At 36.4% G+C, this 18603-nt stretch overlaps 1 protein-coding gene across 2 annotated transcripts in view; it reads left to right on the forward strand.

Moving 5' to 3' along the window:
• LOC141399112 (small G protein signaling modulator 1-like) overlaps positions 1-13851 on the forward strand; it is an 81681-nt gene extending 67830 nt beyond the window's left edge. For both annotated transcript variants that reach the window (XM_073977225.1, XM_073977226.1), the window contains 2 exons: positions 224-501; positions 741-13851. In XM_073977225.1, coding sequence (XP_073833326.1) covers positions 224-501; positions 741-829 — 367 coding nt within the window. In that variant the 3' untranslated portion in view covers positions 830-13851. The remainder of the gene's footprint in view (positions 1-223; positions 502-740) is intronic.
• Positions 13852-18603: the final 4752 nt, after the last annotated feature.

Genomic DNA, 18603 nt, shown 5'->3' on the forward strand with positions numbered 1-18603 from the left:
AAAGAGAAGTTTCGAGTGAAAAGATTATTCACAGAGGTAGTGGTGTAGGGTATCACATAGTCGGCCCCGTACCGACTATAGCCTTTTCTCACTTGTTTATTTTTTTTTGATGATAGGTAGTCATTTGAAAGGTTAAAGGGATGTGCAGCAATAACAGGACTCCCAAACGTTGTGTTTTGTGATTATCAATATTAACGTTGTTTTTATATTCTTCTCCTTCTAGATCCCTCATACAAATTTTGGATTCAGAAATGTACGATTTAATGGATTCCAACGGTGACTACACACACTTCTATTTCTGTTATCGTTGGTTTTTGTTGGATTTCAAACGAGAGCTGGTCTACGATGATGTCTTCGCGACCTGGGAAGTGATATGGGCGGCAAAACATGTTGCCTCGGGACATTTTGTGTTATTCTTAGCGTTGGCTTTATTGGAAACTTATCGAGATATAATACTATCAAATAGTATGGATTTTACCGATGTTATTAAATTTTTCAATGGTAAGTAAAGGGGGATACAGTTTGATGACAATTTTAAAGAAATATGAAGTTCTTAAAAATACGATGTGTGAGGAATGATGGAGGAATAGCTTCCTCAGAATACGTTATTCTCATTGTTTTTAATGCATTAAGATTTTTTTTTTGAAATTGTTCAAGTTTTATAAATTTTGAAGTTTTAAGTTGATCTTTATTTTTTAAAGAATTTTAAAATAAATATATTTATTTTTGTTATTTTTCAGAAATGGCGGAACGTCACAATGCCCAGTCCATATTGCAATTGTCACGCAGTTTGGTCTTGCAATTGCAGACAATAATTGAAAATAAATAAATTTCAACCAAAACCACCAACAAGGAAACATTTGAAAAAGTGATGTTGGGAAAAAGTCTACTCTCTCTTGGAGAAAAGAAAATAACAACAATTATTTATTAAAAAACGAAAAATAAAAAAACTTATTTATAATGGGAAGAAAAAAGATATATACAAAATAAAAATAAATGAATATAATACTCATATATAAAATATATACATAACCGCATATACATACATACTTATATAGAAGAATTTAACAGCAACAACAAATGTAGAGTAGTTTACACCAATACCACCACCACCCAACAACTACCAACCACTACCAACAACCACAGTAGAACCAAACCAATGACAAAAATGTTAAATGAAATGCGTAGTGAAATCACAACTCAAATTTCCTATAAAGTCCAATAAGCTCGAGGAAAATCCCTTTCTTCCACGAAAAATATTTTTCAAATTTCATATTTTATTTTATCGTTTAATAATTTTTTCCATGGAAGACCTTAGTTACGTTACGAAAAATGCATATCATCAATTGATTCAGAGAGAGAAGAGAGTTCTTCATGTGTTGAAACTATGCAGAAAGTTGAATTAATGTTTATTATTTATAAAAGAAATACAAATGTGTGTATGTTTTTAGTTTTGAAAACGGCTGGGATTGATTTAAAGGAAAATTGTATGTGCTGTAGAAAAAAAAATATTACTGGAAGTAGTTGATGTTACCTGATTTTATAAAAATAAAAAATGAGAAATTTTTAACAAAATAAAAATAGATTCAAAGGCCAGAAGAGAGAAGGAGAACGATTTCTCAAATTAAAAATTTAGGCTTACACTCTTTGGCTTATAATGTCCTTTTACTTTATTTGTTAAAAATTTTCTCATTTTTAATTATTTGACAATTTTGTTGGGCTACGAAAATCTAGTCATTAAGGAAAGTATTAAGAATTTAAAAGTTCAAAACAAAAAATTAAATAATATAAAAATATATTTTTTATGTTAAAGCTTACAAAGAGTCTTATTTTGCATAACTAGAACAACTATTATTTTTTATACAAAAATAAAAACAATTTTTTTGTTTGAAGAAAAGAAAATGTTATAGAAATTTCTATAATTATCTTGTTATTGTTTGTTAAAATAATTGTGTACCTAAAAGTAAAATACAAATTTAAAAGAGAAAAAATATAATTTTATATATAGAAACGTAAAATAACAGTGCAAGGAAACTTATAAAATATTTAAATGTGTGAAATATGTTGCTTTTTTACTCAAAATAAAAAAAAATATGTATTTATATGTTATGTTTATAACGACAAAAATATATATTTATTAAAAATGTCATTAAATGAAAGTGCGAAAAATATTATTATTTACAAAAACAAAATAAATATTTATCGATTAACTTACCAACATACCAACGATGATTTAGTGGAGACAAAAGAGAAACTACTTAAACAAATATTTATATAATAAATGGAAAACGTTTATAAATAAGTCTACAAATATTATGTTTTTTATACAAACAATGAATCTAAGCGCATTTTTATAAAAAATGTTAAAATTTATTAACTATACGTTATACGTTGACGCATAAAAAGAGATTTTAAACATATTATGTTTAGATTTACAATATTTTTAGTTGATTTACAAATTTTTAATTTTATAATAATTTAAATAACAAATTTATTTATTCTTTTTGTTATGAAATTTATTAGTTATGAAATTTAAAACATGTAAAAAAGTGTTAAGTTCGCCAGGCCGACATTTTTATACCTTCCTCCATGAAATACTATGAACTAAAATGAAATAAATAGGATGTTTTCTGACCGCTGAACCGAATTTGGACCGAAAATGTAGACTTAACAAGTAAAACGTCGTTAAGTTCGGCCGGGCCGAACTTTTTATACCCTCCACTATAAAATAGTCTTAATTGAAATGGAATAATTAGGGTCCTTTTACAATTTTAGGTGGAACAACTTTTCGACAATGGATAGACTCCTACTGCCTCCCACTATTGCTTAAATTACACTGTGAACACAAATGTTGGGGCAGAGATAATTCCTTTTGGAGATGAAAGCCCTTGGTGTGTGTATATTAAAAACCCCGAAGGTCAGATTCGCCGTGAGTCGAACTTCAGCGTTATGGTGTGATGAAGTTGTTGCAAGAGACCCTGTAAGCCATCATGAATTAACATTATATCTTTGTTTGTTGTTTTTGTAGAGCACTTACGCAACAGTGAACAAAGATATAACGCTAATTCCTGATGGCCAACAGGGCCATCACTAACAAAAATTTCATCACACCATAACGCGGAAGTTCGACTCACGGCGGATCTGTCCTTCGGGGTTCATAATATACTCACAAAGGCCTTTCTTCCCCAAGAGTAATTTTCCGTGCCCCAGACTTTCACCTCCATTTTGTTGCACAGTGTTATCTAATCTAAAAAAATGTGTTCAGCGAGGTGAAAGGTACCACATACGGGGCTATAACAAAGAGTCAACCTATCTTTAATTTTTTTTGGCGAAAAAGTTTTATAGCTGCAGGGAACTTGAAGAGTCAAATTGAGGGTAGTTTCATCAAAACAATGTAGACCCTCAAAAATGGACCCATGTTGACGAATTTTAGTGAAGGAATTTCGTGACCACTGAAAATTCCCAAAAATCGGGAGGTAGAGTTTTATGGAGGGATATACCAAAACATGGACCTATAGTGACGATTATTTTTGAATAGACAAAATTGTAGCTAAAATTCTCAAAATACCGATCATTACAGCTAGTTCGGTTAAAAATTGCAGCTAAAATTTTCAAAATACCGAAAATCGGGAGATACCGTTATATGGTGGCTATACCAAAACATGGACCTATGTTGACGATGTTTCGTTGCAGATGTTTTATGACCACTGAGAACTTCAAATGTCAAATTACAGCTATTTCGGTTAAAAACTGTAGCTAAAATTCTCAAAACACCGAAAATTGGGAGGTACCGTTATATGGGGGCTATACCAAAAAATGGACCTATGTTGACGATGTTTGGTGGGGATGTTTTATGATCACTGAGAACCTCAAATGGCAAATTACAGCTAGTTCGGTTAAAAATTGTAACTAAAATGCTCAAAATACCGAAAATCGGGAGGTACCGTTATATGGGGGCTATACCAAAACATGGACCTATGTTGACGATGTTTGGTGGAGATGTTTCATGACCACTGAGAACCTCAATTGTCAAATTGCAGATATTTCGGTTACAAATTGTGGCTAAAATTCTCAAAATACCGAAAATCGGGAGGTACCGTTATATGGGGGCTATACCAAAACATAGACCTATCTTGACTATGCTTGGTGGAGATATTTCATGACCACTGAGAACCTCAAATGGCAAATTACAGCTAGTTTGGTTAAAATTTGTAGCTAAAATTCTCAAAATACCGAAAATCGGGAGGTACCGTTATATGGGGGCTATACCAAAACATGGACCTATGTTGACGATGTTTCGTGGAGGTATTTTGTGACCATTGAGAACCTCAAATGTCAAATTGCAGATAGTTCGGTTAAAAATTGTGGCTAAAATTCTCCAAATACCGAAAATCGGGAGGTACTGTTATATGGGGACTATACCAAAACATAGACCTATGCCCATATCCTTTGGGATATAAGTTTGTTGATTACTAGGAACCCTAAGTTCCAAATAATAGCTAATTCGGTCTGCAAATATGGCGAAGAACGTCAAAATACCTCAAATCCGGAGGTACCGTTATATGGGGGCTATACCAAAGAGTAGACCGATATAGCCCATCTTCGAACTTGACCTGCCTATGGAAAAAAGACCCACGGGTGCAAAATTTCAGCACTCTATCTCAATTATTGCGGACGCTAGAGTGATTACAACAGACGGACAGACAGACGGACAGACGGACATGGCTAGATCGTCTTAGAATTTTATCCTGATCAAGAATATATATACGGAATGACAAACTTAATATACCCTCCATACTATGGTGGAGGGTATAAAAATACATGAAATCGCCCTGTGTGGTGACCAATGATGACAACGGTGACCAATACTTTCGAATGAAACTAGAGAACATATACCAATGTGTAAAATGTTACAGGCCAACAAGTAAGAAAGTATCAGTCAGCTGACGGAGATATACGCTCAGCCACTGACAAAAAGAAACCAAACCAAACACAAAATTATGCCGTATACAAAAAATATATTGAGTTTGTATCACGAGTTTGCTTTAAATGCTGGATGTACCGTAATGTGGGGCTATACCAAATCATTTACATATACCAAACATTTTTAGTAACCAAACTTCTTCATAAAGGATTAAAAATATTAAATTACCAAGTTTGAAAGACATTTTTGAAAAAGTTTTAGAGTTTTCTTGCACAATAGCCATTTTAGTATGTGTCGGGAGAGTTTTGGTGCTTGGACCCTTATCTCAGGAAGTATTGACTTACTCCGGACAAAGATTGTACCGTTGAAAATGAGGCCGCTAGAAGAACATACTGAAAAAGGAATCAAAACGATGCGAGAGGAGCTCTTAAATTTCACTTCTTTTCGAATTTTGTGTGGGAGGTACCCGAAGGAGTGGACCGATATAGTCCATATTCCATATTGCGGATTTGCAATTTTGGTTGTTGCCGTCAATGTTTCATGGAACATTAAGGCCAATAACTCAGGAAGTATGGACTTGCGCAAGAAAAAAATTGTACCATCATAAAGGGAGCCGCAAGAATAACCTACTGAAAAAAGAATCGAGACGATCCGAGAGGAGCTCTTAAACTTCACTTTACCAGAATTCTATGTGGGAGGTACCCGAAGAAGTGGATCGATATAGCCCAATTCCAACCTCATACATGACTGGATGAAACAATATGATGTGCAAAGTCTGCACCAATCAGAAACTCCTGCGAGAATTATCATCAGGGTTTCTTGGAACATTAAGGCCAATATCTCAGGAAGTATTGACTTGCGCAAGAAAAAAATTGTACCGTCGTAAAAGGAGCCGCAAGGATAACCTGCTGAAAAAAAACAAGACGATCCGAGAGGAGCTCTTAAACTTCACTGTACCCGAATTTGGGTGGGAGGTACCCGAAGGAGTGGACCGATATAGCCCATATTCCAACCTGATATATGACTGGATAAAATCATATGATGTGCAAAGTCTGTACCAATTAGAAACTCCTGCGAGAATTATCTTGCGGATTTGCCATTTTGGTTGGTGCCGTCAGGGTTTCTTGGAACATTAAGGCCAATATCTCAAGCAGTATGGACTTGCGCAAGAAAAAAATTGTACCGTCGTAAAAGGAGCCCCAAGGACAACTTACTGAAACAAATTTCAAAACTATCCGAGAGGAGCTCTTAAAATTCACTTTAACCAAATTGTGTGTGAGAGGTACCCGAAGAAGTGGATCAATATACTTCATATTCGAACCCGATATATATCTAGAAGGAATAATACTATGTGCAGAGTTTGGACCAAATCGATTGCTCCCTTCGAGAGTTATCGTTCACACCATTTTGCGGACTAATTTCGAACTTTTGTTGTTGTTGTAGTAGCAGCTTCTACAAGTCCATGTAAATCTTTAATTTATTGATTCGGCACTGCCTCCAGCTCCAAGTACAGGAAGGACGCCACCTGAATAGGATTCGTCCAAAGAGAGAGTGGAGGTAAGTTGGTCGGGTTGGCTGGACAGTTAAACAAGTGCTGCGTAGTATGCGGACCGGTGTCACATGCTGGGCAGATATTCCGCGTGCCATCAATCGTGGCCCAGTAAGAATTGAGGCGGCTGCACCAACCAGATCTAAGTTGTGCCGACACGACTCTCGTTTGTCTTGGCAGCTGTTGTTCTTCTGCTGCCAAGGGTGTTGGATGATCGTCGAGGACGATATTGGCACTGTAAGCTGCCAGAGCCTCTGCAACCGCATCAGTGTGAATGTCCCTTAAACCTGCCTGGTATGCACGTTGATCTATGAGTTATCTTTTATATCTTTGGACATCTCTCTCCAGATCTCGATAATCCTCCCTAACTTGCCTGGGGGTTCAGGAATATCCACCAGATGGTGATTTGGGTGGTCTTGCCTATAGCATCCAAGCAAGTACTGCATCGTCAACATCCTGTTGTGTCGACGCACAGGAAGGATCTTGGTCTTCTCATGTAAATGGTCCACTGAAGACATAAAGTGACACCCTGTAGCTGTTCTCAGGGCAGAATTCTGGCAGATTTGTAGTTTATCCCATTGCGTATCACTTACGTTAGCAAACCACGCTGGCGCCGTATAGCTTACCACAGAGGACCTTGTTCCTGTTTCTCAGCTTACGCAGATAACTGTAGTATGCTGGGACGACTTATACATGCTATCGAATGTGACCCCTAGGACTTTGGGTAGTTTGAGGTCGGAATAATTGCACCGTCGACCTGCACAATCAGTGGGAGCTTCATCTGCGCCGTCCATTGCGTATCACTTACGTTAGCAAACCACGCTGGCGCCGTATAGCTTACCACAGAGGACCTTGTTCCTGTTTCTCAGCTTACGCAGATAACTGTAGTATGCTGGGACGACTTATACATGCTATCGAATGTGACCCCTAGGACTTTGGGTAGTTTGAGGTCGGAATAATTGCACCGTCGACCTGCACAATCAGTGGGAGCTTCATCTGCGCCGTCCATGTGGTGAACAGTGAGGCTGTTGACTTATTGGTGGATATTTTCATATTCCTCACGTGGAAAAACTCTACAAGATCAATGATATAGGCTTTTAGCCTGTTACCGATGTTGGGACCTGACGCCATGAGCATCAGCAACTACTTGTTCGTGTTCGAACTTTTGTGGGTAAGGTACCCGAAGGCGTGAACCGATATGGCCCATCTTCAAACTTAAACTAAGTTTGGACAAAATATTACGATTCCCAAAATTTTGTTTGAATCGGTTGATCGGTTCGAGAGTTATCGTGAGCACCAGCCAGACAGACAGACGGACGGACATGGCTAAATTGACTCCAAATTTTCTGAAATGAATTCCAAACATACTTTTTTACATTTTTGGTCGTATAAAAGTGTATTACCCTTTCTAGCCTAAAGGCTGAGGGTATAAAAAATAGGACAGAAAACCTTTGGAGGTCTTCTAAATAAGAGAGAAGACTTTTGGAGGTCTTCTATAGCCAACATAAGACCTTTGGAAGTCTTCTAAGGACAACCGAAGACCTTTGGAGGCCTTCTATATACAACAGAAGACCTTTTGAGGTCTTTTAAAGACAACAGAAGACCTTTGCAGATCTTCTAATGGCAACATAAGATCTTTGGAGGTTTTCTTAAGCCAACGAAGACCTTTGGAGGTATTTTTAAGACAACAAAAGACATTTGGAGGTCTACTAATGACAACCGAATACCTTTGGAGGTCTACTAAAGACAACAGAATACCTTTGGAGGTCTTCTAAAGCCAACAGAAGACTTTTGGGAATCTTCTAAAGACAACAGAAGATCTTTGGCGGTCTTCTAAAGCCAGTGGAAGACCATTGGAGGTCTACTAAAGACAACAGAAGATCTTTGGAGGTCTTCTAAAGCCAGCGGAAGACCATTGGAAGTCTACTAATGACAACAGAATACCTTTGGAGGTCTCCTAAAGCCAACAGAAGACTTTTGAGAACCTTCTAAAGACAAAAGAAGAAGGTAGGGTTTCTTAATTTCTTTGGACTACCTAGGTATTCACATGATCACATGTATTAGTAAAAGAAATAGAGGACATATAGTATGTTCAATGAAAATGTAGAACAAATAGAGTAATTAAACAAGTAAGCAAATGCTATATATATAGTCGGACGGGCCGACCATGTGATACCCTACACCACTACCCCCGCAATTAGCTACAAGCATATCACAATTCCTTTAATTAACAAATAAACTAACCGTGTCCTAAGACTTCACTTGTAAAGAAGTTGTTCATGGCTGGAATACTCAGGGAATGTCGCCAACATTTTGCACCATTAACAAATTTATTTTGGCTGGCCGGAAAAATGCATTTTCAATTATACGTCAGGAGGTTGTGAGTGCCTTCGCCCTCACGAAAATTAATATAAACAACTTTAACGACAGCTACATCTTGCGAAAGTGGCTAAGTGACCCAATGCTGCAATATATGTATAAAAATGCTGAGGCTTCAATTTTCAATAATGCCAGAACTGGGAATGTCTCTATCATAATAGAGACAATTTGTAGCATGAGAGGAAACTGTGGTTCTCTAAACAATCGCACTCAGGACAGTTTTACATCATAGCCGACCAAGAAGAGCGAGCGCTTAAATTGTTTATGTGTGGGTAAAATTACACTGACATAACAGAACAGGGTGATGATTTTCATATTGAGTATGAAATGAAAAACACAGGAAAAAAGTTGTCACGGCGTGTTAGCGTTCAGAGCCAAACATAGTGGTGGGTGTGTGGGTTCGAATCGTGGGCTTTCCTTTTTCATTTGCATTATAGATCATAAAAAAGCTCGATTAATAAATTAAAAAAAAAATTAATATTAAAAATGATCTTCGCCTAAAAAGGCAAAATTTTCAAATAAAAAAAATATATTGTTGGCGCGTTCGCTTTGTATGACTAAAATTAAAAATAGTATACAGTGAATCACAGTCAAAAGTATCCACTTCAGTTTCTTTTATTAAAACTGCGATTGCTAAGTGTTAATTAATGATAGCGATTTCAACTTTAAAATTTCTTCAAATGCATTGAACAAATTGTCTACGGTTCTAATATAAATTAGCATTTGACTTGTGTCCCTTATATCAGTGCTTTCATCAAAGCAAACAGATACATATACCGCATTTCGAATCCTCTCCTTTGTTTATATACATTTTTTATTGTTGCATTGCAGACGAGGCATTCTGCGTCATTAAAAATATTAATACAAAACAAAAAATCATTTTCAAATTCTCCCACCACATATTTGCTGTACAACTGCAAAATCTTTTCAGTGTACCCAAAAAACAAAGCGGCATCAACCTGCTTGCATGATATTCAGTACAAGACTGAAGTAAAAAAATCAAAACATTTGCTCTCTTACTTTGCGTTCGGGTCGCGTGTGTGTGATTTGCCGAAAAACTTCGTAACCATATCAATACCTACGAACGGGTTTGTTTTACATACGACCATGTGTTGTGTTGTTTATAGTGACTTGAAAAATCACTTTGCAAAAAAATGGAATTTACTTGTGAATATTTTCGTCATATAATTTTTCACGAATTTTGACATGGACAATCACGGCAAGAGGGCCTCGATCAAATTAAATCTCTGTTAGTCGGTAAAGGGACACCCTATTTCACTATCAGAAACTGGTTTAATAAATTCAATCGTGGCCAACACTCGCAAAATAACGAAGGTCGTGAGCGTAGCCCAAAATCGGCCGTTTTGCCAGGAAAAAATTAAGCCGTTCGTGAACGGATAATCGGCATGGTATATACCGTGCGATAGAGGCATCCTTGGGCTTTTCTTGCACCAACTAACATATGATATTGAATGAACACCTGGCCGCAAAAACGGATTTTTTTCGTTAGATCCAGCAGAGTTGGACAATCGCTCAAAGAAAGGTCTCTGTAGATTGGTGCAAAGAATTTGTGAATAAAAACAATCGCGGTGCTTCAAACGACATTTATCAGATCGTCACAGGCGACGAATCTTGGATCTATGCTTAAGAGCCTGAAACAAAACAGGAATCGAAATCGAAAACGAGCCCAATCCAACGAAAGTTGTTCATGGAAGAATACCTTCGAAGCAAATGGTCGCCTGTTTCTTCGACAAAACTAACCGTGTTTCGACTTTACGGCTTGCGAAATGTAGGATGTGTTAATTCCGAGTGTTATACTACAATTACTAATTTTGAGAAAACGAACAAAAGAAATCGAATCGTTCTGCACCATGACAATGTGAGCTCCCAACAATTCAACAATTCTCGTCGCCAGAAGATGCTGTAAAAGCGTTCAAAAACTATGTTTTGGAGGTGTTTCAATCAAGCCTCCGAAAACAACCCAACACATGTTCGCATGTCAAACTAGCCTATGTACGCTAAAACTAAAAATTGTCAAACTGCTGTGTGTTGCCTAGGCATGAAGGTTTTTAGTGCTCCTCGTATGCCTTTCAGGAACTAAAATATGGACCAAAATTAAATTTTCACGCTCTAAATAATATCAAAAATTGTAGTCATTTTCTCCGATCTAAACTCTTACCTCGCGCAAAATATCGTGACTATTGAGCTGTAATTGCGATCTCTAGCGTCTTCATGATTACACTACAAAAAAATAACTGTATATATTAGGCTGTAGCTCTGTTATCTGACCTCTTACACTAACATAATTGGCATCAATGGAAAGGTCGAGAGATCATTTTTCAAATATAGCTCAACTGGGCGAAATGTGTCTTCTAGAAATAAAGATTTAAGCTGTATATTAAAAATTTTCACACAAAAGTTGTGGTCCATTTAACCCTCTAAATATTATATGATCATCCCATTTTGCAAGCTTCTTCGTTGTCATATACGCTTACCTTATTCAACATTTGGATAAAAACAAGTAAAGAAGTATCAGTCGGCTTTGCCGACTGCCTGCGTATATCAGCCTACGTATATTGAAACAATTTTTTTTCCCAAAAAACTTATGTATTTAGAGAGTTTTAAAAATTTGGGCGTTTGAACCAACAAAAATGTTGATTAGGATTAAAGATCAATAGTTTTGCGGAGGAGATACTAAAAATAATGGATCTCCAGCCACTATATATGGTACCATAGGGATTTTTACAACTTTCGGGCTATTTTCTCAGGAAGGGGGTCAGTAAATGCAAATCGCTTCAACAAAAATCAGTAAGTTTAGACAAAATATTACAAAGGCTTAATTTTGGCAGATCCGTTTGAGTGTTATCTTGCGCTCCAACCACTATACACGGTGTCATAGGGGTTTTTTTAACTTTCAGGCTATTTTCTCAGGCAGTATGGACTTGCCCCGGATAAAACTTATACTGTAGTATGAATGGCAGTGAATACAAGTTGTTGCAACAAAAATAAAAGCTATTCGAGAGCAGGTCCATAACTAAACTTTTCCGAAATTTTGTGTGGGACGTAGAGTTGTGCCAAAGGAACTATATGGAACTATCTAGTTCACTTAGCGGTTCCAATGGCCCATATTTTTTCTTTGAACAAACTGCGTATACTTAATATCACACGTTATATTTCATGATGTTACTCATACGTTTTGGAACTAGTACAAGGAACTAGGAACTATATTACCCAACTCTTGTGGGAGGTACCCGAAGGAGTGGATCGATTGAGTCCATATTGGATCCTCATCTAAGTCTGGTAGAAATTTTATGATGTGCAAAGTATGGACCAAATCGGTAACTCCCCTCAAGAGTTATCGAGCGCACAAATTTTCCGATTATTTTTGAACTTTTGTGGGGAAGGTACCGGAAGGTGTGTACCGATATAACCCATCTTCGAACTTAAACTAAGTTTGGACAAAATATTACGAAAGCCAAATTTTTGACATAATCGGTTGATCCGTTCGAGAGTTATCATGCGCTCCAGCCAGCCAGACAGATAGACAAACGGGCGGACATTGCTAAATCGACTCCAAATTGTCGGAAACGGATTTCGCCCAAACATACTTGGGGTCTAAAACCATCATTTCGATGAGGCACATTTTGCCCGTACGAAAGTGTATATACCCTCGTTAGAATAAATGCTGAGGGTATAAAAATTTTTGGCAAGTCAATAAAATAGAGAAATGTATAACCACAGCCCCAACCTTCAAAATACCCAAAATCGGGAGGCATCGTTCTATGGGGACTATACGAAGGCCTGAACCTAAACCGACAAATTTTAGGTGGAAAGTTTTTTACCCCCTAATAAGACATAATACCAAATTTTAGCCATTTCGTTGTGATGTTGAGGCCAGAACCTTCAAAATATCAGAAATCGGGAGGTATCGTTCTATGGGGGCTATATGAAGACGTGCATCTATACCGATAAATTTCAGGTGGAAACTTTCATACCCCCAAGGGAGACTTAATACCAAATTTCAGCAATTTCGGAGGGATATTTAGGCCACAACCTTCAAAATACTAGAAATCCGGAGGCACCGTTCTATGGGGGCTATATGAAGACGTGGACCTATGCGGACAAATATCAGGTCTTCGCAACGAAGACTTAATACATAATGTCAGCCATTTCGGTGTGTTGTTGAGGCCACAACCTTCAAAATATCGGAAATCGGGAGGTATCGTTCGTGGACCTATGCGGACAAATATCAGGTGTAAAGTTTCATACCAGCCATTTCGGTGGGATATTCGGGCCACAAATCCTTGCATATAGTTTTGCATTATGCAAATATGTAAAAATATGTCAAAATATGCATGATATGCAAAAATTTTCTGTGCCTAATTCGTTTTATTTTGTGGTAAAACGATTTTCTGTCTAATCAGATTTTCTCTACGATCATCCTAACCATATATGCATTTGCATAGAATTCAGCTATGTATATAATCATGATGCTTAAAGCGTTGACAGGGGGTCGTCAACATTAAATTGACGGGAGTAGAGCGGAGTGGCCACGTTATAATTTAATCGGGCCTCAAATAGCTGTTAGGATTGGTAAGGTGGTGCGTCTGCTTACTAAATCCACTTTTATTTGCATTTATCATTCGCCACAATGTTCGTTCTTTTGTTGTTCTTCAAATGTCACTTTGAAATATCCTATTTAATTTAAATTTTATAATTTTTATTTCCTCAATTATTTCAGTTTCAATTGTTAAAGTTTTTTTTATTTCATATTAAATTTAAGTAATTTAATTTCCAGATAATTTCATTAAAAATAATAAAACAACCACAAAACCACAAATTGACAACAACCAACAACAACAAAAAATGTGACAACTAACCTGAAGAGTTTCAGTATTCCAAACGAAAAACCACAAAATATTACAAAAAGGGAGAAAAAGAAAAAAGAAACAAACAACAACAATGTGTTTCCTGTTAGAGTCTATTTTTATTTGAAAACAACAAAAAGTGTAGAAATATTTATGTATGAGTTGCAATATATATTTATAACAACAAGAACATAAAAAAAAAACAAAAAAAACGATATTAATAAATAACAAGTTTTATATAAAAATGGAAAACAACAAAAAACATATATAGTGAACATAACTACCTAAATATGAATAAAAATAGCAGGAAATTATCACATATTTACATACATGCAAACATACATATACAGCAGCATACTAATAACCTGACAAAAATTAATTGTATACATGAATGATTAGTATTGAATACTAAGAAAAAAATTAACAAAAATAAAATACCAAAAATAAAGTCATTCACATAGAACAAAACATATGCATACATATATATATATTTATTGCATATATACATGCATGTATTTGTGCAAAATTAGTTGACAAAATATAAAAGTAAAATTAATAAAAAAACATTGTGACAAACCTACATCTATAAAAACAAAAGAATTATATACAATAAATTTAGAAAAAGAGAGACAAAAATTATATATATATTTATTATATATCATAAACAAACGTGCATACATATTATAAATATATTATATATTAACAAAAACAAATAAAGACGAAATAAATGGGAAATATATGTTATTGTTTATAAAGAAACCAAATTAAATTGTGTGTATGCGTTTTATTTGGGTTCAAAACAAAGGAAACCTTTTTTCAAAGACACATTTAATATGCTACCTATGGAGTGGAATATCACTTTAGAAAAACAATCTGGCCGAACGTGAATTTAGGTAATCAACAATTACACCCTGAAATACAAATATGTAAGCAAATGCTATAGTCAGACGGGGCCGACCCTGTGATACCTTACACCACTACCCTGCAATTAGCTATTAGCACATCAAAATTCCTTTATTTAACAAATAAACTTATTGTTATACCCTACACCACTATGTGGGGAGGGTATTATAAGTTGGTTTTTGCCAAAAAGTTTGTAACGCATCGAAATAATGGTCGTAGACCCATACTTATATATATCAAAATGAATGTCTCGACGAGCTGAGTCGATCTGGCTATGTGTGTCCGTCCGTCAGTCCGTCCGTCCGTCCGTCTGTCCGTCTGTCCGTCTGTCCATCTAAACCTTGTAATCACGCTACAGGCCGCAATTTTGATCGGATCATCACGAAATTTTGGATGTTGATGGGGGTCCCGGAGGGGAAGAAGCCTATTGATTTTGGTGATGGTCGGATAATATTTAGGGGTCGGAAAGGGCAAAAAACTTAGGTGGATAAAAATACAACGTTTTTTTTCCAAAGCCAATATCTCAGCTTCTATATGGGGTACACCAAAAGCAAAACCTGACAATGAAAGCAGAAAATATCACCTTTCTAATGATGTAAAGTAGGTGCTCGTAGGTTATCAAACAACGAAGATATCGCAATAGTAGCAAATAAAACCCCAATTTTCATTTTTGCGATTTTAATTATATTGACAAATATCACAGCTTTGGTTGAAAATTTTCCAAAAGCAAAGCCTGACTATGAAAGTAGAAGATCCCGTCTTTACAATGATGCAAACTAGGTCGGCGTAGGTAACCAAATAACGGAGAAATCGCAATAGTCGGTAACACATCCCATTTTCCTATTTTTTTGGAAATCACGCTACAGGTCGCAATATTGATCGGATCGTCACGAAAATTTCAGGGTTAATGGGGGTCTCACAGATGAAGAAGCATATTGATTTTGGTGATGGTCGGATAATATTTAGGGGTCGGAATGGGCAAACACTTATTTTGAGAAAAGTCAACATTTTATTTCAAAGCCAATATCTCTGTTTCTTTAAGAGGTATATCAAAAGCAAAACATGGAAAGGAAAGTATAAAATATCACCTTTACAACGATGTAAAGCAGGTTGTCGTAGGTGGTCAAATAGCAAAGATATGGCAATAGCCGATAATGCATCCCATTTTCCGATTTTTTATAATCACGTTACAGGTCGCAATTTTGATCGGATGGTCACGAAATTTTGGGGGTTAATGGGGGTCCCAAAAAGAAAGAAGCCTATTGATTTTGATGATGGTCGGATAATATTCAGGGGTCGGAATGGGCAAACACTTATTTGGGGAAAGGTCAACGTTTTATTTCAAAGCCAATATCTCTGTTTCTTTAAGAGGTATATCAAAAGCAAAATCTGGCAAGGAAAGTAGAAAATATCACCCTTACAACGATGTAAATTAGGTTGTCATAGGTGGTCAAATAGCAGAGATATGGCAATAGTCGATAATGCATCCCATTTCCGATTTTTTTGTAATCACGCCACAGGTCGCAATTTTAATCGGATCGTCACGAAAGTTTAGGGGTTAATGGGGGTCCCACAGAGGAAGAAGCCTACTGATTTTAATGATGGTCGGACAATATTCAAGGGTCGGAATGGGCAAAAACTTATTTGGAGAAAAGGTCTACGTTTTATTTCAAAGCCAATATCTCTGTTTCTTTAAGAGGTATATCAAAAGCAAAACCTGGCAAGGAAAGTAGAAAATATTAACTTTACAACGATGTAAAGTAGGTTGGCGTAGCTGCTCAAACAACAGAGATATCGCAATAGTCGGTAATGCATCCCATTTTACGATTTGTTTGTAATCACGCTACAGGTCGCAATTTTAATCGGATCGTCACGAATTTTTTGGGAGTTGATGCGGGTCCCACATAGGAAGAAGCCTACTGATTTTGATGATAGCCGAATAATATTTTGGGGTCGGAATGGGGAAAAATTCATTTGGAGAAAAATTCAAAGTTTTATTCTTTGTTAATATATTGGCTTCTAGTAGGGGTATTCCAACGTCAAAGCCTGTCAATGGAAGAAGAAAATATTAACTTTACATTGGTGTAAAGCAGGTTGGCGAAGGTGGTCAAACAAGGGAGATACCACAATAGTCGGAAATGCATCCAATTGTTCCATTTTTTTGCAATCAAGCTGCAGGTCGTAATTTTGATCGGATGGTCACGAAATTTTGGTTGCTTATGGGGGTCCCAAAGACAAAGAGGCATATTATTTTTGGTGGTAGTCGGTTTATATTCCCTAAAAGATATGTTTACCAGTGAAAAGCTTATGCACAGGGGTAGTGGTGTAGGGTATCACATGGTCGGCCCCGTCCCGACTATAGCCTTTGCTCACTTGTTAGAAAAAACTTTGTGGAGTCTACCGTGTCCTAAGACTCCACTTGTAAAGAAGTTATCCATGGCTTAAATACTCAGAAAATGTGACCAACATTATTTAGGGATATTTTGCCACCATTACAAATTGTAGGTTGCCTGGCCGGAAAAAATCATATTCAATTATACGTCAGGAGGCTGTGGGTGCCTTCACCTTCACCAAAATTTATATTAAAAAAAAAAAACTTTAAAACTTTTGGCTAAGCAACCCCATGCTGCACAATATGTATAAAAATCTAATTGGGCAATCAATACGCTGAGGCTCCACTTTATTTGCAATAATGCCAGAGCTGGGTATTTCTCTGTCATGATAGAGAAAATTTGTAGCATAGGAGGAAATTGTGGTTCTCTACAAAGAACCCACTATATATTAGGGAGTAGGCTCGTTATCTAGCAGACACATTATCGCAATTTGTAGGCTTTTTTGCCGGTATACGAGAGGCACTAAAAACCTCCTGGCCTAGGCAACACGCAGTGTCGCCAGGCGTCATTTGACAATTTTTTGGAAAGCCTAAGCATACTTAGGACAGTTTTACATACCGACACCTCCAAATAATAGTATGCTAAGTCTAAAAAGTGAGTTTTGCAGGAGAAGCTCTCAAAGTTTGGAAATTTTTTTGAACTTCAGTACTGTGCTAAGTCAATATTTGTTTATAACTTCTGTTCGGATTGACCGATCATTACCAAAATTAGAGAGAATTTAAGTTAAAGGACGTTCGACACCTCCAAATAATAGTTTGCTAATTCTGAAAAGCGAGTTTTGCAGGACAAGCTCTAAAAGTTTGGAAATTTCTTTGACCTTCAGTACTATGCTAAGTAAATATTTGTTTATAACTTCTGTTCGGATTGTCCGATCATTACCAAAATTTGACAGAATTTAAGTTAAAGGACGTTAAATATAAAAATGTAAAGAACTTGAAAACATGCTAAGTCGACTTAGCATACTATTGTTTGGAGGCGTCGATACGACCATGTGTTGTATTGTTTACAGTGACTTGAAAAAATCACTTTGCAAAAAAATTGAATTTACTTGTGAACATTTTCGTCCTATAATTTTTCACTACTTTCGACATGGATAATCATGTCAAGAGTGCATCGATCGAATTAAATCTGTGTATGTCGATAAATGGCCATCCTATATCACTATGAAAAACTGGCTTAATGAACTCAATCGTGGTCGACACTCGCAAACAACAAAGGTCGTGAGAGTCGCCCAAAATCGACCGTTGTGTCAGAAAAAATTAAGCCGTGCGTGAACGGATAATGCAAGATCATCATGTTATATTCCGTGAAATAGAGGCATCCTTAGGCGTTTCTTACACCAACTGAGATTTGATATTGCATGAACACCTGGCCGCAAAACTGGATTTTTCTTGCTGGATCCATCAAAATTGGTCAATCGCTCAAAAATAAAAAAGCTTTTGTGGATTTGTGCAAAGAAATTGTGGATAAAAATAATCGCGGTGGTTCAAACGACGTTTATAATATCGTCACGGACAACGAGTCAAGGATCTAGCTTAGGAGCCCGAAAATCGACCGTTTGGGTCTTCGAAAGCGAGCCCAATCCAA

Source organism: Musca autumnalis, unplaced genomic scaffold, assembly GCF_047663935.1.
Source record: "Musca autumnalis isolate F117 unplaced genomic scaffold, ASM4766393v1 scaffold_3, whole genome shotgun sequence".
NCBI lineage: Eukaryota > Metazoa > Arthropoda > Insecta > Diptera > Muscidae > Musca > Musca autumnalis.